General features: G+C 37.5%; 2 protein-coding genes across 28 annotated transcripts in view; one reads left to right on the top strand and one right to left on the bottom strand.

Moving 5' to 3' along the window:
• Positions 1-6,451: 6,451 nt before the first annotated feature.
• The window catches only part of LOC133844014 (ELKS/Rab6-interacting/CAST family member 1), a 44,412-nt gene continuing 27,404 nt past the window's right edge, over positions 6,452-23,459 (bottom strand). For 10 of the 27 annotated variants that reach the window (XM_062277795.1, XM_062277803.1, XM_062277813.1 and 7 more), the window contains 15 exons: positions 20,338-20,427; positions 20,036-20,281; positions 19,479-19,967; positions 18,176-18,214; positions 17,402-17,518; positions 16,473-16,493; positions 14,660-14,842; positions 14,215-14,535; positions 12,676-12,864; positions 10,556-12,307; positions 10,245-10,493; positions 9,129-9,571; positions 8,932-9,066; positions 8,011-8,071; positions 6,452-7,940 (listed from right to left, as the gene is read on the bottom strand). In XM_062277795.1, the coding sequence (XP_062133779.1) occupies positions 7,905-7,940; positions 8,011-8,071; positions 8,932-9,066; positions 9,129-9,571; positions 10,245-10,493; positions 10,556-12,307; positions 12,676-12,864; positions 14,215-14,535; positions 14,660-14,842; positions 16,473-16,493; positions 17,402-17,518; positions 18,176-18,214; positions 19,479-19,967; positions 20,036-20,281; positions 20,338-20,427 (4,371 nt within the window). In that variant the 3' untranslated portion in view covers positions 6,452-7,904. Of the gene's footprint in view, positions 7,941-8,010; positions 8,072-8,931; positions 9,067-9,128; positions 9,572-10,244; positions 10,494-10,555; positions 12,308-12,675; positions 12,865-14,214; positions 14,536-14,659; positions 14,843-16,472; positions 16,494-17,401; positions 17,519-18,175; positions 18,215-18,989; positions 19,023-19,472; positions 19,968-20,035; positions 20,282-20,337; positions 20,428-23,459 lie in introns of all 27 variants that reach the window. The other 17 variants (XM_062277798.1, XM_062277821.1, XM_062277801.1 and 14 more) reach the window with 13 other exon arrangements.
• Positions 13,296-23,459, top strand: part of LOC133844019 (histidine-rich glycoprotein-like) — a 154,779-nt gene continuing 144,615 nt past the window's right edge. The window contains exon 1 of the mRNA XM_062277828.1: positions 13,296-13,299. The gene's annotated coding sequence lies outside the window, so the exon portion shown is untranslated. The remainder of the gene's footprint in view (positions 13,300-23,459) is intronic.

Here is a 23,459-nt window from a genome sequence, read left to right as displayed (position 1 = left end):
AAATTGCAGCTATTAACATGTCAATAGCCAGAGAACATTGATCAATGCTGTTCTACAAGCTGCTCATTGTACATCGAACAGTCTGTGAATGTCTGTGAATGTGTGATGACTCTATTGTGTGCTCCCCCTCTCGCTCTAGCAATTACCCACATACGCACACATGACTGCATACCTATATATGTATGTATGTGTGCGTGTGTGCGTCTTTCTATTTATCTTCCTCTCCCTCTTGGCTGTTCACACAAACAAACATTTGCTTTAGCTGCAGGGAAAGTAGGTCAATTACACGTGTCATATACAAGTACTTACATACGCATACACAAGTATTACATACACACACACATATATGTACATATATGTACGTATGTATGTATTTATCTACTTTATGCTTGAACAGCATATCGCACTATCGTTGTTGCTGTATGTTGCTTCAGCTCATTACTTAAAAAATGAAAAACTTATTATTAGTGTTGTTGGACTTTTCTTGCCCTCTTTGAGAGCAAATATGTTTTTGGGTCAGATGGTCGCATAAACATTTGTTTATACCCAAAAAAGAAAACAACAAACTGAGCAAGATTAAACAAATAGAAAACAGACGCGAATGGAAAATGGAATGTCGAAAATAGTTTTATCGATAAATCGATTTTTGAGCACTAAGCTTTTAAGCTGACATTGCTTGACACAAATTGTTCTTCAATTAAGCTTTAATTATTTATGTGACAGAGCCTTTAATAATTCGTATTTCGATATCAATGGAAAATAAGCTGATTTTAACTGCTAGGCTTACACGACTTTACATTGTTCGTTAAAAATATGGAATTGTAAAATGTTTTAGAATTAAAGCGAAAACTGAGTTGAACAACTTGAAAGCCTGCAAGCAATCGCTTAGCGTAATTTTGCCTCTAGATTAGGTTTCCAAAATGGCAATCTTTGGCTCATTATGCCATACATCCTAACCCCCTCCCCACGCCCCGCATGGATGGTTGCAACATGCCTTGTTGCAGCCCCCTGGCTGATGACATAATGAGCATATTTATAACGACGGCAAGTGGAAACTGGTAATAATCCGCATGCAGCATGCATAACAAGGAAGCTACCCCAAAAAATATGTTTATATGCCTCTATATGTATGTAGTATGTAGTAGTACATGGAGAAGGGTGCAAAACTGGGGCGCCACACCCCCAACAAAAAATGGCGTAATATGAAGAGAGGCAAAAAAAGCATAAAGAGGACACACGCTTCAAGGCTTTGCCTTTGCCCCCAAGAATTTAGCCATTAAATTGCGAAAAAGCTTCCATTGCTGTGGAAAGGACGTTGAAAGGACGAAGCCATTGGAATTTGCCAGCTTCGAGTGGGCGCCATTCTAGAGGGACGCAATGCGAGAACGAGCGAGAGGGAGAGAGAGACAGGCGGCGAGTGAGATAGCCATACGAATACAAGCGTTATACAAGTGCGTGTGTGTGTGCGACGAGAAATTGGGTCAATCGATAAAAGTCAGCACTAGCAAGGCAGCGACGTCGACGTCGACGCCAACGGCGACAGCGCGGCTGCAGCACATGCGCCAACTGACACAACTGTTTGGGGGTTGTTGCTTGAAACCCAAAAAGCTTTTTGCTGTTGCTGCGGAAGCTTGTGCAGAGCTTGGCGGTAATCCAATTGTAGCTGGGCAGTAATAACTAACTGTATATAAAGCATTCAATGTATGTGTGTGTGTGTGTATGTGAGTTGCTTTGTAAGCAGGTACATATGTGCCTAACGGTACATGGTTCATGTGACCCCAGCAAATGCTCGTTAACAAATACATATGTACACACACATTCATATACTTAAGATTACATCATACTGTGTAGGTGCACGACTTTGTCTGTGTGTGTGTGTGTGTGTGTGTTTGTTGTAAGGGGGAGGACTGACTTTTAATATTTTATAGGGCAGCTGGCACTGCGATTCCAATTGCGTTGGCTGCTGCTTCCCTTCCCCCTTTCCCAACATCTGCCCATTTTGTGGGTCCATTAAATGGGAACGCGAGAAGTCAGAATTCCATATTCAGTTTACATGAGCATAAAATAAATAATGCCGCATAATGAATGTGTTTTATTATGGGGCGTGGAGCCTACCAAGAAGACTGATTTCATTTGAGTTAAGTTGATTGCATTTCCATTAAAATTGTAATATGTGTAAGAGTGTGTAGGGCATATTTACTTAAGTTTTTATCCAATTCTCAAGACTCCACTTCAAACGGCCGTTAAAATGTATATTTTACTTGCACTGCTTTTTAGGCACTTAACAGCATACACTGCTTGAACTGCTTTTGGTATGTAAATGCACAAGCAGTTTATGTTAACGCAATATGAGCTAGCAGTGCCCATGTTAACGCCTTACTGTTAAACGACATTAACGCGTTTTTGTACAGCGTGAAGTTAGCTGCGATTGTGTACGCGAACTTGTGAAAAAAAACGTTGGCTTAATATTCAAAGTGCGCTTAAAAGTGATTTTTGTTTGTTTTATAATTATATTTTTAAATAATGTTATTGTAATTCATTACAATACAGTTGTGGTGCAGTGATATATAATTCCTAAACATAACCAAATGTGGTTTTTCGGTAATTTCAAACGGTTGTCACTTACCAGGCTTCTGTTCAAAATCTATTCGCATCGTAACTATTGGCACGCGATTTAGAAATAAGGAATTTATCAAAAGCTATTTTTAAACGGAAATTAAATCAGTGAAAGATGGACTCTCGCGTTGTGCATAAAATTTTTTAAATGAGGTCTCCTTTTTTTAAGCAAAAAAAAATTATTGTGTTTAACAAGAACGCGTCGGGTGTTTGGCGCTTTGAAAAAATACTAAATATAGTGTTGCCAGCTAGAAATTAGTGGTGTTTGTGCACGTTGGTATATACTGTTCGGCATTAATATGTGTATTTTGGATAGCTGTCAAACAAAGCAGGTATTTATTCAAAGTATGCTTTTTAAAAATAAATAATTCATAATAATACTATATGACGCGAAAATTAAATCACAATGAATTTCATATTATTTGAAATATACTTTATTGGTAGGCAGTTTTGAAGAACATTTGTAATGACATTTATATATAATGAACATGTTTCAAATAATCGTTTCCATTTTCATACCATTTTTCATCTCGATTTTAATATTCTTCTATGTATGTATATAATAAATTTATTTATATTTTGTTTTGTTGTTTTTTTTTGTTTGTTGTTATTTGTTTTTATTATTTGTATTTTGTTTTTGGTTTTTTTAGTTGCTGCAGTTGCGTTCTTGTTGCTTTTGTTGTTTGTTTTGTTTTGTTTTGTTTAATGCATATACCTTGTAAACTTATTTAGTTCATATATGTATAATATATATATATATGTATATATATATGTATATGTATATGTATGTATATGTATGTGTATATATATAATGGCTTATCTATATATATATAATATATATATAAGTATTTATTTATTATTTATTTATCAATAATCAATATCGTAGATCACCAAACTTGTTAAAAAAATGTTTACACGAATTGTATGTTGTCTCTTTCATTTGTTTTCTTTTCCTAGTTATCTTTTCCATTTGCTCGCTAATCTGAAATTTACTGCTGCTGTTCAGTTTGTTGTTGTTGTTGTTCTTGTTGTTTTTGTTATGGCTTTATCGTATGTGATGATCGTATGTGGTACTTCTCGGCCTACGGTAGTCAGCTACGGTATCTGATGACATTGAGTTACTTTGCTCGTATGTATTTGTTTTTAAGTAAATATTTTGCGCTTTCTATAATAATTTTTAAATATTCTTGTACATATCTATGTGTGTGTGTGTGTGAGTGTATATATGTTTGTATGTATATTTACTTAGTAGTCTACATATGTACACAAAAGTACACATGATCTGATTATTAAGGTTTCTTCTATCGCAGTTGCCGATCTCTCGACATCATCAAACAAAATAAATTCAAATTATTTTTTGTTTGTTTGTGTCTATGTGTGTGTGTGTGTGTTACATGCATTCTCTCGCACTTAATAAATTCATAATTGGCCTTACTTTAAAGCTACATTTAATGCCCAAACAATTTGTTACTGTGTGTTGAGTGTGTGTGTGTGTGTGTGTGTAGTTAATTATTGAGTTTACAATTTGCTAAATTACATAATAGAATTTCTAGTTTTGGTTTTTGTTGTATAGAAAAAGTTGAAGCTTTTCTTTCATTATCTTTTGTTGTTAATTGTACGAGTTTTACCTTTCCGATCCTTTTCATCAAAAGGATCAGTAATCTTTATTTAGTTTTAGTTTTTTGTTTTGTTTTTGTAATTTGTAATTTGGGTACACGACGGCGGGGATAATATGATTAAAGTGTTCTCTTTCATTCTCATTATTATATTTTAATTTATCGTTTAAGTTAAGTCTATGCATCTGCATATGTATATGTGTTTATAGACAATGTACCGTTAGTTCTCATCAGTTGTTTTTGTTGTTTGTTGTTCTTGAAACTATCTAGGCTAATAATAAGTTGAGTTTTTCATATCGTAGTCGAAAGGCAAGTGTTTCATTTCTATTTAATACTCGAGAGTGAGTAAAATCAGAATAAATACAATAATCGAATAATCGAGTAATCGAATTTTGGTGCTATGCTATATTCTCTTTTTTTCTTTATTCCTTGTTTGTTTTTACCTATATAATCATTTGCTCTAAGCCCCGATATGTTGGCTTCCAACAGATCTTATTGTTAAATTTTCGAGTTATCGTAGTAAGTGTTTGTATGTGTGTGTGTGTGTGTGTGTGTGTGTATCGGTGTCACTGTCAGTATGTAAGTGTGTGTGGGAGTGTCTGTCATATCTGATATTGTCAATTGTTGTGTTTGTTTGTTGGTTGAGTGTTCAGTTGATTTGTCTTAAATTGCTTGATTAAACTGTACTTCTCAATTGATCAAACGATCAATCGTCGTCGTCTTGGAATGATAATGGTATGGATTATATATATGTATATATATAAGTAGTAGTAGTTGTAGTGTTACGTGTTGTCATATATAATACAGCTGCTGTTATGCTTATACTTTAGTTAAATGGCCCTGGAATCGGCCTTAGATACTAGATACATATATATGTATATATACATATATTTATCGTATATTTGTAGTATGTACACACTTGCCGATTGAGAGTGGGCGGGTGCACTCTCAACTTGGGGGCAATGTTTACCGTTAATAAGGTTTATTACTTGACTTGCAACTCGTGTTAATGCGTTTACCCGTCGTTCCTAGTTTAGGAACTTTATGGGGGCCCTTAGTTATGTACACAAAGCGAACGTGAATCGAATCGAATCGAATCGAATCGAATCGATTACGTTGCTCATATCTAACGATATACGTAAGTATAATTTAAGTAACGTAACGTACTTGTATCTTACTTGACTGACTTGAGACACGATGTGTGAATAACAGGGTATGCTTTATATGCTCTATGCTTTGCCTAATTGCCTAACGGTTAGGATAACGGTAACGATATCGATATCGATAATTTTCTTGATCGATATCTATTTTGGGCTAATATTAATGCTTATGAAGTGTTGTTCTCGAAACTAATATTGCAGCGATAAATTGGGTTTACTTGGTCATTTAAATATACTTATCGATAATTCATCGATTTCAATTTGTTGTCAATGATCGAGTGTGCTATATGTGGGAGTTCGAAATTCGAACAGAGACTGCTTTCTCTACGCACACACACAAAACGAACTTGGTTTTTATTTATCCATCGATTTATTTGAGTCATAATCTGATTTCAATTTGTTCTGTGATATTCTGTTAGATGATATGATTGTGTTTGTTGTTGTTCTGCTGAGTGTCCATGGGATTGTGTTCTACGACTTGAAACAAATAATTAATTGGGGTATTCCCCTAATATTCAACTAACTAACTTCTAACTTCTATACAATTAAATGCGTAACAACAAACATAATTAAACGATATTAAATACCAATATTTTTATATCTTGTTTGAATTCCAGCAGAAACACAATTTTTCTACGCATAATTCCAAACTTCGCTGGCAGTGATAAAAATGTATAGATTTCAATAAAGATAATAAACAATAAGAAATTTAAATATTATTCTCGGATATATATGTATATAATACTATATATGAGTGTAACAATAACACCTTTTGAGAGTTATCGACCGTGAGAGAGTCGCTTCAAAGCTCATTCACAGCAAGAGAGTGGAGAGTTTAGAGTTTGGAGAGTAGAATGCGGTGAGACCAGAGTTGAAATTGATCTAGTTACTTTTCTCTAGGGATATTCATGTGTTTGTAGTCTGATAGATGTATGTATGTATATTTAACTAATTAAAATAGATTTCCAATTTCAATAGTTTATTTTTATTTGAATAATTCGAATTTATAGGCATATTTTTTGTATATATTATTTGTTATTTTCTTTGTTGTTCTTAATCTTTTCTTTTTTTCTTTTGTCGGTTGTTGTGTTTCTTCCTTGTTCTTTGGTACACGGCTAAAGGCTACGCAATAGAATATTATACTCGTAATGCTCATACAAGTAGCTACAATATACAGATAATCGTATATATATAGATATCGTATCGTATTGTGGGTTATATTTAGTATAAATTATTGCTCTACTTTTTATTATTATTAATTTTATTATTTGTTTTATGTTTGTATATTTGTATTCATATTGTTCGATTGCGATAAATGCGTCTATGCTGTATGTACAGTGTATGCATGTAATTATGTATGTATGTATGTATGTGGGATGTATGCATATGATTTCGTTCTTCATCTTCATCATCAATTGTTCAGATTTAACTAACTATAACAGAGACTAGCATATCGATAACTACAAATATGTACTTTAATAATTATGTATACGTCGTCAGCGCCTAACAATTTATATGTAGTATAATTTATGTATATTAAATAATTTATTATTCATTTTGCATTAGTTTTCTCTTTGATGTTTTCATTTGGTTTTCGTTTTGGTTTTTACTTTTATTTATTTTGGTTATTGTGAATCACATTCGCGCCGTATGCAAAACTAATGATGGGATTTTCCTTATCAAACGTGCAATTTTTCGTTTTTCGTTTTTGCAGAGCTGTGCCGAGAGTGAAACTATTGTATGTCACGAAAATGTCTCACGATCGTGAGAACGCAGATCGTGTGAACTGCAATTTCGTTTGCCGACTTTTCAGCGCATCGATCGAAAATGTACAAAAATGATCATGTCAACAGTTAACTAGACAGCGAGACAGCCAGAGAAGAAATAGGGAGGGAAATCGAGTGTGTGGAGTGTAAAGCGAGACAAATAGTATATTTATATACTATATAGAGATGACGTGTCTGCTGTAGCGTGGTGTGTGTATGAGAAAGAGAAAGATAGCGAGAGCGTTTTTAGAGATAGAGTATACGTAAGAGTGTGGCATTTAAGGGTATACATAGAGTTAAGTTGTAAGTTCGAGAGAGTTACTATAATTACGTAACGTCGTTACGTGACGCGTTACGTTCTGACTGACATTTACATAAATGCATCCATAATTTGAGTATAGCGGCAACCTAATTACAATACAATAAATATCAAATAATTTGCTTGCATTTACATATGTCATTTACAAATGTGTCTGTGTGTGTGTTTCTTTGTGTATATAGAATATGTGTGTGTGTGTGTGTGGTACATAGTAGTTGAAGAAATACTGCATAGTCGGTATCGTTATCGGTATCGGTATCGGTAGTATACAAAATAGTAGACAGTGCTGTTGTTATTCTTGTTTTTGTTTTTTTTTTCTCATTTTCTTTTTATCGTTTTTTTCTTCTTGCTCTATTTGCTTTGTAAATATTCATTCTTCGTCTTCTTCTTCTTTTGTTAATATTGTGGGTTCTGTTGCTGTTTCTCTTTAGAAGAAGCTCTTCAAGAAGCCAGCGGGACCAGCCTGAAATGTTGAATGATATATTGAAATGAGTTTCACAATAGTTAAATTTCAATGAATATTTTAAACTTACGTCCGCTTGCTGTTGCTGTGTTTGTGCTTGTTTGACTTTGGCTTGAGCGATCTTTAAGGCTCTGCAATGATAATAGTAATAAAGAATTTTAAATATTGTATATAATATGAGAGGAAATCTTTTTCTTCGTAGAAATTTTTTCTTTTAATTTTTCCCATTCTATATTTTGAATATTCTTTGTTATTCAATTTTGTATGTTTTGAGGAAAGTTGTTTGCCTTATTTCACATGTTTTCATTATATCCTTTTCTAAATTATTTAGTTTCTTAATTAAGAGATGTAAAACTTAGAAGTGCAAATAATTTCTTTTCTTTCAGGTTTTCGCTATTCTAAATGATTGAGTTTCTAAATTGCGTATAATAGTTGTGAAAAATTTGAAATCTTTTTATTAAACTTTTTCTATTCTAATCTGTTCTTTTTAGCATTATTTTCTTTAAAGTTTTCCTATTATAAATTATTTAGTTTCTTAATACGAATGTTTACGAATTTTGATAAGTTAGAAGCCGAAATCGTTTCTTTTCTTTGTATTCCATTTTGTTTATTCTAAATGATGAAATTTCTTAATGATTGCATTTCTATTCTAGGCTAATCTAAATTATTGAATTTCTTAATGTCTCAAACTTTTTCTATTCTAATCTGTTCTTTTTAGCATTATTTTCTTTCAACTCTTCCAATTATAAATTATTTAGTTTGTTAATTATATTGTTTACGAATTATGAAAAGTTAGAAGTGGAAAAAGTTTATTTTCTTTTCATTCAATTTCTTCTATTTCAAATTATAGAATTTCTTAATGATTGCATTTCTATTCTAAGCTAATCTAAATTATTGAATTTCTTAGTAATTGCATTTATTATTTATTTTTGAATTTCTTAATGATAGCATTTATTATGAGTTGTATCTTTTCTCTATGAAGTCTACTCACTGTTGCAAATCCATGATGGTCTTCTCCTTGGCGTTCTGCTCCTCTTGCGACATTTGTACCAACTGCAGCAGTCGCTCTGTCTCTGTTGCCGCCTTCTTGTGCTCCTCTTTTGTGTTCTGCAGCTCCTTGACGCAACTGCAAATGGATTGCAAATTAGTTTTGGTTCAGCTAAATTCTGTGTATCGTCTAAAACTTACGCTTCGAGTTGCCGTTGCGTGTCCATGAGCTTCTTGTTGAGCTCGCCAGCAGCCGCGGCGCCTCCTCCTTGGGTTTGGAGTGACTTCTCCAGTTGATCCATTTGTTCCTTTCGCTTGCGCAGCTGCACATCGAATTCGGCCATTTTCTTCTCCTTGTCCTCGATGTCCTTGCGCTTGGCCTCGATCTGTTTGCGCTGCTCGTCGATGATCTTGCGCTCGCCTTCGGTGGCCTTGGCCTGGTTGTCGATCTGCCTGCGCACCTCTTCCAGCTGCTTTTGCTGCTGCTCCAGCTGCTGGCGTTGTACATCTGTGGCCGCCGCTCCCGCACTGCCCGCTTGTTGCAGCTGCTGCATTTGCTGTTGCAACGTTTGAACCTGCTGTTGCAGTTGTTGCACCTGCTGCTGCGCCGTCTGCAGTTGCTTGGCCTGCTCCTGATTGGACATCTGTAAAGTGGGTGAGAAAGTGTTATTCAACTATGATGAATGTGAACTTTTAATAGTACATTAATATTTATACCAAATATAGAATATGGGATATTTATAGCATTTATATATTATGGTATATTTATACCAAATATAGATTATGGTATATTTATACCGAATACAGAATATGGTATATTTTTAGTATTTTCTATGAATATGAATTCACTATTTTAGAGGTTTAAATGTAATTGAAAATTTAATTGTTTTAACTTTAATTGACTTTCTTGATATTTTAGTATTTTCTATGAATATTGATTCGGTATATTTTAAAGATTTAAATGAAATTGAAAATTTAATTGTTTGAACCTTACTAAAACACCTGATTGAAATTTTAATTTAAGCTAAGAACAAAACACTTTTTTAAATTATTTCTTGTAACTAGCATTGCTATCATGGCTTTCTTATAATCTATTTATTATTTATTTACATGTTAATTATTATACAAAATAATATAATAACTAATAGAAGGGAGTGCTAGCTACTAATTTCTTATAATCGTTTATTATATTTTATTGAGATATTTTCTTATTGACTTTAAATTGTTGTAGTAGCTTCCGATATACTTTTTACTGATTTAGGAATTATATGCTTAATAGTAGGACTCTTATATTCGGTTGTAGGTTTGTTGGCTTACCTGACTCTTTTCCAGCTCTTGCACGAGCAGCTCCAGCTGCTGCTGGAAGCGATCGCGCTCCGTGCACGCAGCTTGCAGTTCACCTTTGACCTTCTCAAGCTCCTTGGCATCGACGCCGCTGGCTGCAGCTGCGGCATTTTGTTGCTGCTGCGCTGCCGCCTGTTGCTGTTGTTGCTGTGTCATCTGCGACATCTGCTGCTGCATCTTCTGCATCTGGGCGTGCTGATCCTTGATGTGTTGGTCCATCAGCTGAGGAGGAGTGAAGAGTGATGTTGTAGATATAGATCTTTAGATTACTTCTTCGAACTCACCTGTATGCGCTTGTGCATCTCCTGGGCCGCCTTGTCAGCCATGTCGGCGCGGTTCTTCTCCTGCTCGATGACCTTGCGCCACTGTTCGATCTCCTCGCGACTTGCGCCCGCTGCTGCGGCCGCTCCCTGCTGCTGCTGTGATGGTCCAGCGGCGGCCAAGGCTCGCTCGGACTCTTGCAGCTTCTGTTGCAGCACCTGGATCTCCTTCTGCATGGCCTGAATCTCGGCGGGAGCCGCTGGCGCCACGGGATGTCCGTTGCGCAGCTTGCGATTCTCCTCGCGTGTCTTTTGCAATTCCGTTTCGGCATTCTGCAGCTCCTTCTGGAAGTTCATCAGTATCTCCTGGCTCTTCTCCAGCTGCAGCACCAGCTGCTCTCGCTCCATGGCCAGCTGCTTGATGTCGCTCTCCAGCTTCTGCACGTGCTTCTCCAGCTGCGGATTGGCACCAGCACCACCAGCAGCACCAGCATTGCGACTTGTCTGACGCAACGTCTCCTTCTCCGATTCGGATTTCTCGAGGCGATCGTGGAGACGTCCCAGTTCAGCGCCCATGCGCTCGAATTCGATGCGCGTGGACTCGGTGTTCTCCTGCTGTTTGGCCAAATGCATTTGTGCCTTCTCCAGTTCCTTGGCCAAGCGACCGGCCTCCAGTTCGGTAGCATCGCGCGACTGCAGCGCCTTCTCGAGGCGATCACGCAGCCGATCGATCTCCTGTCGCTCGCCCGCCGAGATCGACATCGAGGCGGACGAACGCACCGGCTCGCCGGGGCTCACCGAGGACTGTTGCAGGCGCAAACGATCGACCTCCTTCAGCAGTTTCTCGTGCTTGTCGCGCGCCTTCTCCCGCTCAATGTGCGCACGCTCCAGTTCGCTGCGCTGCTTGTCCTGATTCGCCAGCAATTTGGCCACCTCGCCCTTGGACAGCTCCAGCTGCAGGCTCGTCTCGTGCAGCTTCGACTCCATGTTCTGGATCTCGTTCTCGATCTTCTCGTACTTGTCCTTGTACTTCTCAAACGACTCCGACTCGTACTGCGACTTGCCGCGTATCGTCTCCAGCTCCATCAGCGTCTTGTCCAGCTTCTCGCGCAGCCGCTCGTTCTCCTCCTTGAGGCGTCGCGTCTCGCGGCCAAACGTATCGGTGTCCTGCAGCTTGCGCAGCTCAACCTGATTCTTCTCGTAGCGTTCACGCATCTTCTCCAACTCCACAGCATAGTGAGCGGCCTCCTCCTTGGCCGCTTCGACACTGGCGCCCGCCTTGGTCTGCGCAGCATGTGCGCGTTCCAGCTCGTAGGTGACACGCTCCAGCTCGGACTGGAAGTGCTCCTTTTCGCCCTGCGAGCGTCGGATGTCCGTCTGCAGTTTGTCGAAGCGATCGCGATTGTGTTCGAGTTCGCTGCGTGCATTATCCTCGCACTCCTTGGCGCGACTCAGCTGCAGTGCCGCACGATCGCAGGCCTCCTGCAGCCGTGTGCTCTCGTCCTGCAGCTTGCGCAGATCCTCGCGTGCCTTCGATGCCGCCAAACCGGAGCGTTCGGCCTCCACCTCGAGACGGGCACGATCCGCTTCGGCGGTGTCGCAACGCGACTGCAGGCGATAGATTTCGTTTTGAGCACGATCGTATTTCTCAAGCATCTTCTCGAACTCCTTGTTCGAGGTGTCCTTCTCGTCGATCAGTTTCTGGCTGGCATACAGTGCCTTGTCCAGCTTCTCCTTGAGTATCTCCACCTCGGTGACGGCATCGTCACGCTCCATCTGCAAACACACACAGAGAGAAAGTAGTGAGTGGAATGTGAGTACAGGGTATAGAGCAGTCGATGTGACCTGATGGTCAAAAGCGTGAGTGTTTTTTTATTTTTTTTTTAACGAAGCTACAATAATTTACAAACAGCCAATTCACTGGTTCAGTTTCAGTTGTCATGCGATTATAGTTTATGTTAGTTAGTTTAGAGTATGCAGTTTTTTTTTTAGTATTTTGATAGATATAGTATGTATATAGCATAGAGTATAGTATATATCGAGCCAATTGGGAAGCATTTATGTGAGTGCATGTAGTACCTCTCTCATGAGTATTTTGTGAGTCAATCGTTTTGGTTGCTTTTGTTGATGGGTCATCAAATTACCTGCAATTTCTGTTGTATGGCATGCGATTTCTCGTAGCGCTCCTTCAACACTTCCAAATCGGTTTGCATCGCCTCCCGATCGCGAGCGGCCTTCATCAGCAGCGTCTGCGATGACTCCGAGCGCTCCTTGAGCGTCTCCAGTTCATCGGAGAACTGATCCCGCTCCTTCTGTATGCGCGCTAGCTGCATCTGTTATGTGTGTGTTTGTTTTCGATTTGTTCATTTCATAATATATTCATTCATGGTAGTAGTTGTAGTAGTAGAAGTATCATTTGTGGGATGCATGGGAATACACACGCATGGCACAGACAGTTTGAAAGATAGATATACGTATATGTATGCGTAGGAAGTACATTTATATATAGTAGATATATATGTTTAGTATATGTATTTATGATGCGTGTTAGTATGTGTCTTTGAATGCGATAATCGTGTGTTGATACTGAACAAAAAGCAAGCTTCTGCTTCGGGGGAAATGTTTTGAAAATTAAACCTAAATTTATAAATTCTTTTGAGAATTATAAATAATATTAATAATATTAAATTAATAATATTAATAATATTTGCTCCAGGGGAAATATTTGAAAAATTATGCCTAAATTTCTTAATTATTTTGGGAAATATAAATAATATTTAAAAGAGAAATGTTTTATTAATCATAAATTTGTAAAATATCATTTTAAAGATAAATAAAAGGTTGACAACCTGATAAATTATATCTAGAAATTTATATATATATATGATATACAATATCTTTGCTAAAAAAGAATTACAATTATATTGTAAGATTTCAAAAAATAATAATGGTTTGCTAAACTTAGTATACACTATTTTTCATTCAAAAACAGAAATGTATAAAAAACCAAAAAATATAGGTAAAAATCTAAATAATGCAAATAAAATACAAATTTATTTAAATATGTCGGAAAAAATAAAATAAACAATATAAATTAATTCAAATATTCTTATAATCAATTTGTTATCAAAACTATATGTTTCCTTTACAAGAAGCAATAAGATAAATACTATGATTACTTATATTTAATAATATCCTTTGAAATGAATTATACTCAAATATCAATATATAAGAATAATTCTCAAATTTAAACGTATGTATGTAAATATTATATATTGAATCTATTCTCAGATTGTTCAAATGCACAGAAATGTTCCTATTCATTTCCCAAGTTGCACTTGCTTTTCTTTCAGTGCATCGTAGGGGGTGGCTTGTGACTGGGCATGTTTAGTATATACAGCTATAAGGGATTGTTTTGGGGGGCGGTTAGTGTTTCGGGCGGGGGCGAGGCAGTTTTCAGGGGGTAATCACAACACATTACAATTACAGTTCACAGACATCGATCTACGCATGAGTTTGTTGTTGTTGTTGCAAGGCTCGTTCTGTGGTGTTTAGATGTGTGTGTGTGTTTGTCTTGGGTTAGTTGTTGTTACAGCTTATTAGACAGAGAGTGATAGATAGTGAGTAGAGTGTGTTGATTGGGCTAAAAGGGTGGGTGGGAGGTAAGGGGGCAACCTGCATACCTGCGTCTTCTCAAGTTTCTCGCGAATGCGATCCGTGTCCAGAGTGAGAGTTTCGCGCTCCTTCTGCATGCGAGCTGCCTGGCCGAGAGCCTTGTCAAGCTGCGACTGCAGATTGTCGTAGTCGTAGGTGAGCTTCTCCTTTTCGAGGACGAGCCGTCGATTCTCGGCGCCCGCCTTGTCGAGCTTGTCCTGCAGATGATCGACCTCGTTCTGTGCCTTGTCCAGCGAATTCTGCAGCTTCTCATGCTGCAGCTGCGATTTGCCGAGCGTTGCCTGAGTTCGCTCCATTTCCTCCTTGATCTTCTCGACCTCGGAGAACGCCTGTGTGCGCAGTGAAGCGATTTGAAGGAGGAGGAGGATGGTTGTTTGTTTTAGTTTTGGGGTTTTTGGTGGGGGGAATTGAGTAACTAGCTAAGAGAGTAGTACTAAATGGTATATGGCCTACCCGATCGCGATCGGCGTGTATGCGAGAGACGCCGCTCTGGGCCTTCTCCAGCTCCTGGCGCAGACTCTCTTGCTCGCCTTGGGCGTTCTCCAGTTTCGCCTTGAGTCGATAGACTTCGCCCTGGCTCTTTTCCAGTTTTTCTTGCAGGGCGGCGGCTTCTTCGCGTGCACGCTCAGCGTCCGACTGCTCATTATCGAATTGCGGAGTTATCGTTATCGATTGTTGTGGTTGGTAGTTGTTGTTGTTCGGTTGTTGGGTTGATTGTTGTTCATTCAGAATTTGGTTGGAGGGTAAATTGGATATGGATACGGATATTATTTACAGGCACCACGTGAGCATGGTCTTAAATGATGGACTGATTGACTGACTGACTGTCTGACTGACTGATTGTCTGACTGACTGATTGTCTGATTTGATTTGATTTGATTTGATTGAAGGTCTGTCTTGTTTGGCAGACACAAAACAAAGGTAAACAACAAGTACGAATACTTAAAGATAATATACGATAACGATTACGAAAAGAGTACGATAACGATTACGATTAAGATTACGATTACGATTACGATAACAACTTCTAGAGCGAGCGAGCGATTTATGCTGCGAGAGACTGAGCACAAAAGCGAATTGACAATGACTCAAATGGCAGATGGGTTGAGGCGAAGGCGAAGGCGAAGGCAAAGGCGGTTGGTGGAAACGGCGACTGACAGACACGGAGAGAGAGAGAGAGCAGGCAATGATGCTGCCCTTTTGCAAACTGACAGCGATAGGTGGCGCTTGGGTGCAACAACACAATGAGCGAAAGACAAAAGTATGTGTGCATAAATGTGTATGTGGGTGTGCGTGTGTGTTTTTGTGTTTGAATAGAGCAAAAGCTACAAGACTTAAGGCAAAGTAAGGAAAAGACTTTTTAGGCAAACTGTATGTGTGTGTGTGTGATAAATGTACAGATGTGTCTATGTCTGTGTGTGTGGGAGTACATGAAATTAACAGCTTAGGTAAATCAAGCGAAAGTTTTATAACTTTTGCTGAAGCTCTTCAAAAACAGTTGCCCAAGTCACGTTGCAAATGGCTTCGAGACCTGTTCGGAGTTTTCTATGTACGACAAAGTTTCACAGGTAATACCTTGGGTACTTTTGTCATATCAGCTATTCAAAAGAGAATTGCCAATGCGAAAGATTAAAAGTAGTCGATGAAGAACTCAGACATCATTGTGTCAGAACTTCTTCAAGTCGACACATTTTTCAGAGATTAAAATTGTATATTCAATTCCCTTTCTAGATTCGTTTTTGTTTTATCATTGCTGGATTTGTGTGGGGATTTGAGGACTTTTTGAGTAAAGTACACACGAATCATGCAGAGGGAACACACACACTCGAAACTCAGTTTCCAATCGATGTGGGAGAGATGAGAAAGCGTTCTTTATACAATGTCAATGGATGTAAACGTGTTTATTTTATATATAGTATGCATATGTATAGGCAGAAGTAGTATAAGTATATGTAGGTTAGTTTAGGCGAATGCAAGATACGAGTAGTTAGAACTGTACAGTAAATAAAACACATGACAATAATTGGATGGCACATTCAGATGGCAACTATTCAGCATAGTTAAGAGTTAGTTTTTTTTTGCTTTTGGAATGGTCAGATGCGAGTTCTATGTCGATTGATTGATTAGTTTTGTTATATTGAATTTGGTATCAAATGTTTTAGTTGCTGTATCTTGTTACTAAAAATCTTGTTTGTTGTGTTGTGTGTTGGTTGTATTTGTTAGTTTGTTTGTTTGTTTATGTTTTGGTTTATAAGCATTTACTCACAAAACGTTTTTCAGTTTCGCCCTATAGAAAATGAATGTAAGCACAACGGTTTAGATAGAGTTTAGGTTTTAGTATACATTGTTCAACAGCAAGATATTAAAAAATATTTTATTTATTATAAGATTCGTATTATTTTTTCTTTCTTTTTCTTTTACTTTTACGTTAAAGCTAAAAGAGTAAAGATTAAATAAGGCAATTAAAACTTTGTTTATATTTTACAAATAGGCAATCACAAATTGCTTCTAGGCTAGCATCGATCGATTCTACGTCATTAACTAGCATTATCGATATACGATTAATCATTAATGATTTTCAAGTTTGTCAAATCGAATATTTGATATTAATTCTCTTCATATTTTTGGGCGAGTCACTTTTGCTATTTGCTCATTGAATTTTATATACACTCAAATGTGATTGATTTGCTGGTGCAAATGTGTGCGCTTGTGTGTGTGTGTGTTGGTGTGCGCGCGTGTGTGTGTGTATCTGGTTGAGTGTGCTTGTGTTGTGGTTGTTGTGCCACCAATGAGACAGCTGAATGTTTTGTGAAACTTAGAAATAGAGAGAAAGATATTTAGACTTTGATGCAGTAGAAAGTAGTATACACAAGTATGCAGAGGTACGAGTATACGATTATATATGTATATATATATTTATTTATATTGTATATCGTGTATAGTTCATGGATCGATCGAACCAATCGAGACTGTTATAGCACACGCACACAGAGACATGAAATCTTGCTTGAGACTTCGTACGAATACGAATATTACGAATACGCATAGTTAAACACGCAGACAACTAACTAAAGAGCACTCCGATACGAGTATATATATATATAGTATATGCATATGTATATAGATTGTATATATAGTATATTTTTGGAGTATAATGTTGGTTTTCTTAGGATGGTAATGAATGGCGAATCGTACCTGTGTCACTCTCAGCTCAGCCTGCGTGCGACGCAGCTCGGCAGACGCTTTGTCAGCACGCTCCTGCGCTCGATCCAGCTCCTGGGACGTCGTCATTGTGGTGCGGCCAAACGTTGTCTTTTCGCAGAGACGAAAACGAGAAACAATACAATTAGTATTAGGCAATCAAAATGGATGCAATAAACAGTACAAAAAGTGCAACTACCGAGCATTAACAGCAAACATTGAAAATATTATATATGTAAAAAGATTAGCAATTTTTGTTGAGTCCAGCAGGAAAGCAAACATAATGGCATACGATGCGTATACGTAATGTGCATATATAGTTTATTGTCTGTTTGTAGATCTGATTGATTAATGAGCATGAGTTTGATTTGGGATTGGATTTTTCGTTTATAAGTTAAGCTTTGGGTGATTTAAAGTGCATTTAACGCTTTGAACATTTTTGTTTTCATTCGTTTTCATTTCGGTTCTCTTTAGTATAATACAATATATGTTATATAGATTTTTAGAACTATTCAACTCTTCTCACTAAGCTTCGTTGGCAGCCTAACAAATAAGCACTTTGTACAGTGTCAACATGGCGTATACTTAATGTTGAGCATTAACATTTCACAATTCAAATTGATGGCAATTTCAATGTGTACTAATATATATTTTGTTGTTTGTTTTATTTTTTTGTTGTCTAGCGCAGTGAGCGATTATGCAAAATTAGCTGACAAACTACTAAACATCTACTGGGTGGCCAAGTTCGTTCAGTTTTGGCCAACTTACCGATATTTTGCCCGTTTCGAACATTAACTTTTGTACATTCTGTAAAGTACGATATACAATACGATATATGTATGCATGTTCAGCGTCAATTAAACCAAATACAAATAGAGACATTGCATGGGCATACTTAATTAAAAAGGGTGATGATGCTTACATATTCCCTTTTTGCCCACCCCCTTAGATATCCTTCGTTACCCATACAGTGACTACACTTGAGTTATGCACTTCAATTTGTAATCGTGTAAGTGTAATTGAGATTAAATCAAAACCTCGTGAATACTGAATACGAAGTACTGAATACTGTATATAGTATGGGTGTTTATGGTGAATAGTGAATACTGAATACTGAGAGTGCTAAGTGCTGGGCAGGTGCTCATGTTTTGTTGACCCGACTAAAATGGTGCTAAGAGAGAGAGAGAGAGAGAGGGTGGGAGGTGTGAAATGGCTAGGACAGGTGATTAGTAGCTGGTGCTAACGAGCTAAGCGAGCTGACCTTTAAGTTTCTGTTGCTCAATTCGGATGTTATACCATTATATATTTGTATGCTTTAAATTTAGACAGAAACTTGTAGGATTTGCTGGATTTCATACAAAAAAAAAGAGGAAAATAAATAAATAACCTGCTGGCGCTAGATGCAAGATGCTAAAAAATGGGGTTAACTAAAGTGTGTAGCTACAGGACTCTATAGAGCGATATAGAGGCGGGAGGTTGGTGCAGGTTTTAGGGTTAGTACTACGAGATACGAGCACAACTTAAGGCACTACGAGATTAGGTTTTTTTTTTGTTAGGTAGGTAGGTTTGGCATTAGGCTTACTTTGTGTAGTGTGGTTTGTTCTTCTAGCTGCATCTATATGTTTTTTTTTGATTTTGATTATTTGATATAGTAGTAGTAGTAGTAGTAGAGTGAGATATAGTAGAGTTGTAGTAGTAGTTGTTGTTGTTGTTGGGGATGCGAGATGTTGTTGTTGTTACAATAGTTGTAGTTGTAAGTGTACATGTAAATATAATAGGCACACATAGAGGCATATATATAGTAATAGTTGATATAAAGTAATGGATATTTGGTTATCGCTATCGTTATTCGAATTCGACTTTAGATAAATTAGAGTAGCGTTTTGTTTTTCGATTGTTACTTATATGTACACTGCACACAGAGGAACACATACATAACATATGTATTAGGTACATGACTATGGCATATGGATATGTATTGGTATATAGTATATAGTATATATATAGTATATAATAATGATTGATTATCGATTATTGTGTCAGTCGTAAACCGGTTATAATGCACGAGTACCTGCGAACGCTCCAGATCGTGTTTGAGCCTCTCGTTCTCCAGCTCGAGCCGTGCAATGCGCTGCTTCGTGGACTCCCAGTCGGCGCTGCTGCGTCCCATCTCGCAGGTGGCCTTCTCCAGCTCCGCCTTCGACTTGCCCAGTTCGCTCTGCGACGCCTCCAGCTTGATCTCCAGCCGCTCACGCTCGTTCACCGCCCGCTCGAGGCGCGTCTGCAGCTTCTCGACATCGCTTTCGGCGGCACGCAACTTCATCTTGTAGTCGGTCACCTCGCGCTCGTGGAGATCACGCTCCTCCTGCTTCTCGTGCTCGGCGCGATCGCGTTGCTCGCGCAATTGCGCCATTTGCTTCTCCTTGTCGCCGATGGCCTCCTCGAGGCTGGTGAGTGCGCCCTCGGAGCTGCTGTGATGAGCCTGCATGGCGGAGAGACGCGCCCTTGCCATGTCCACCTGGTTGTCCTTCTCCTTCAGCAAGTCCTCGAGATTCTCAATCTGTGGATCGAGGTGGGAGTGTGTGTGTGTGAGTGAGTGTGAGGGAAAGTGTTCTGTGATGTTCTGACCTTGCGCTGCAGCACACTAATCTTTCGATCCTTGATGTCCATGTGATCCTTGAGCTCGGTCAGCTCGCTGGTTAGGCGATTGCGCTCCTGCACCGTCTGCAGCGTGCCTTGGGTCTTCTTCTCGATGAGGCGATTCTTCTCCTCGAGGCGGGCGCGCATCTCCTCGACGTCCGTCTGCAGCATGTTGTAGTGCTCCTCTTTGGCACATAGCGACTCCTTGAGCACCGCTATGTGCCGCTGATAGTCCTAACAAAAGGTTATGTTTACTGATAACAACACAAAGCAATTTGGGCGGCAATTACCTGATGCTGCTCCTCGAGCGTTTTCATTTTGGCCGCCATCGCCAGAATCTCTTGATCCCTTCTTTGTATTTCAAGACGGAATTCGTCCAACTGCACGATTGTGACGGGTCGATTGTGTGGATTGAGTGGCGGATTGGGAAAGGATATAAGATATAAGACAGACCAGATTTTAAAAATTGCATCACAACTGCAAAGCAACAACGCAGCTGCTTTTGCTGCCTACAATTAGTTTGTTTGTTTTCTTTTTTGTTCTTTTTTCTTTATTTAAAAAATTTTTTTAATTTTTTTTTAGAGTTTCGAGTTTTTGATTTATTTTTTTGTGTGTAAAAAGTTTTGCTTGAATCTGTTAGTTAGTTCTTTGGGGTGCAAATTGCGGCGCAATTGTGTTGAATGTGATTCTGTTGGTGGGTTGTGGACTGGTTATACATGTCGTATGAGCAATGTTTAATGGGCAAGGTGTGTGGGCGTGGAAGTGGGCGTGGTCGTGGTCGTGGCAGTGGTCGAGCGAGCAAAACACTTTGAAATTGTTCTTGGGCAATGTGAGTATATTGTATATATGGATAGATGGCTGCAAAAGTCGTTGCCCCAACTGAGTGTTGTGTCCCTGTGTATGTGTAAGTGTGTGTGTGTGCGTGTTTATGTGTGTGGGTGTAAAGAGGGTCAGTTAGGAGAAGGGGTCACTTAGAGCTGCTTTGGTGGTAACACTTGAACCTGAACTAGGCTTATTCCATTCGGTTGTCGCATGTTAAATTTTATTGTTTGCTTTTCGAAATGTTCATTTATAATGCTTAAGAGTTAGATTAAGTTTAACAGATAATTCGATATCGAATTCGAGTTACGAGTTCGAGCTCAAAGAAGTTTCAATTAAGTCTGAAGTAATCTTAATTAGGTTTTACAAATACAAATCAGTGTATAAATATATATTTATGTATATATATATATATATTTATATATATCGCTGGAGTAGTAATTAATTATAATTATAAATACAATATTGTTGTTGTTGTTGTTGTTGCTGTTGTTTGTTATATACGTAGTATAATATTAAGTATAAATATTCAAGATTCATCGTCGTACATATTATTAAATGCCATCTGCTTGTCAAAGTTCTCAGTGTGTGAAATAAACTAACAAAATGGGAAAGTTGAAAACAAAATGTCAATGTCAAAATGTCAACTATCTAACTATGAGATTTGATGCAAATAATATTTATCTACGTATGTTATCTAATTATGTCCTTTACACAGACAGCAACTGCTGACATAAATGCTTTCAATTGGCTAGTGTTAAGCTTATTATCCTTCCTTATATGACTAGACTCTTTTTTTGTTTTTGTTTTTAGAGAGCGATTACACTTGAGGGGGAGAAACAAAAAAACAATACGAATAAATTAAAGACGCTACGTTGTTTTTTTTTCTTTTCATTTTTGTGTTTTTGGTAGTCGAGTTAGTTTAGTTTCGGTTAGTTAAAGATTCCTATGAACACAACAATAGTTTGTTTGTTTGTATTTATTGCTTGGCCATCGTATTGTATACGGATAGCTCTTCTTACACATCAAATCGAACTAGTTTCGATTTTGATTGTGCACAACTACAATTGGTATTTGCTATGCTATACGTATGCTAGATAAGACAAATTAGAGTAACTCCACATTTTTGATTTCAACTACTTAGTAAGCTATAACAAATTGTTTTACTTTCTTTGAGAAAATTATTCGATTCGATTCGATTCGATTCAATTCGATTGGAAAAAGAGTTTGTTTGTGAAACGCAATTTGAAGCCGAACAACTACCACGAATAATAACAGATAAATTAAAGAGAGGAGAGATCGGTTTTTAAGACGAAAAACTTGCAAGTTGTAAGTAAAAAGCACCTAGTTATAAGTATATATATATATATAGTATATATGTATATAGATGTATAATTATATAAATATATTCAGTTGGAATACTAAGTAATAAGAATGAATACAATATATGTATGTATGTATATATGAACATCGTACATAGTACATGGTACAATAGATAATACATTTTGTTTGTTTACTTTACTTTTCGTGTTATTCGATTCGATTCGATTCGATTCATTTCGTTTCGTTACGTTTCTTGTATAATATTTGCATAGACACATTTTGAATGCTTCTTCGTTTATTTGCTTTTCGATTTACTATTTTGAAATTGCAACCAGTGTTGTGTTAAACACACACACCTACGAGTACTGGCCAGAGGATAAACCAATAAAAAAAATGAGTCTAATACATCCAGCCAGATGTTTGTTATTCATCATACAATATCATTTCCCTTCTACTTTTTTTTTCCTTCTACCCATCTCAGGTGCAAAACTATCTCACTGGATGATTTTACATACGATACAATAGAAATTTGTTCATCATCTTTACATATATACTTAATTGACCTTCATTGCTAATCACACGATAACGTTTTTCTTTCTTTCGTTTTCTTTTTGTTTTGTTTTTTTGTTGTCTTTTGCTGGAAGAGTGAGTAAAGTCCGTCCGGTTGATTAGACCGGCAAACGCAACTAAAATACAGTTGACCGAATCAAGTTAGCGGCTGGGTGTGATTAAAGTAATTGAGACAATTTATTATGCAAATACGAGTACGAGAACTTGTTTAGTACTTGTCAATTGGAGTGTCTAGAGGTTAGTAGGTAATTTAGCTAGTTAGGTTAGTTAGGTATTATATAGAAGGTAATAGGTAGTTATAGGTTGATTTGGGTATAGAGGTCCTTGCATAGGCTTGGCTAAATTGGAAGTGTGTGAGTATTGAGTTAAGGGAGGAGGGAGACTTATACATACACATATACATAGGTAGTATAGGTAGTTCTTAGGTAGTTTTAGTAATTCTTGTTCTTTAGAGAGTTGCACTAACAATTTGCTATATTAAGTATCTAAGTATCGATTACTCTTCGTTTTTGTTTTTTGTTTTTATTTTTATATAGGTTTTGATTTAAGTAATAATATAATTAAGCTTCTTTCATTCAACTTAACACATACGAGTTGAAGTTTTTTGTTTTGTTCTTCGAGTATCAAATAAAGTAAAGTAAATCTCATTACATTTGCAATATTAATTTCATTTCAACAATTTTTGCATCATTTTGTTGTC

The sequence above is a fragment of the Drosophila sulfurigaster genome, chromosome 3 (assembly GCF_023558435.1).
Source record: "Drosophila sulfurigaster albostrigata strain 15112-1811.04 chromosome 3, ASM2355843v2, whole genome shotgun sequence".
In the NCBI taxonomy this organism is placed as follows: domain Eukaryota; kingdom Metazoa; phylum Arthropoda; class Insecta; order Diptera; family Drosophilidae; genus Drosophila; species Drosophila sulfurigaster.
The sequence above is the reverse complement of the archived record's forward strand: the minus strand, read 5'-3'. Positions and strand labels throughout refer to the sequence as shown.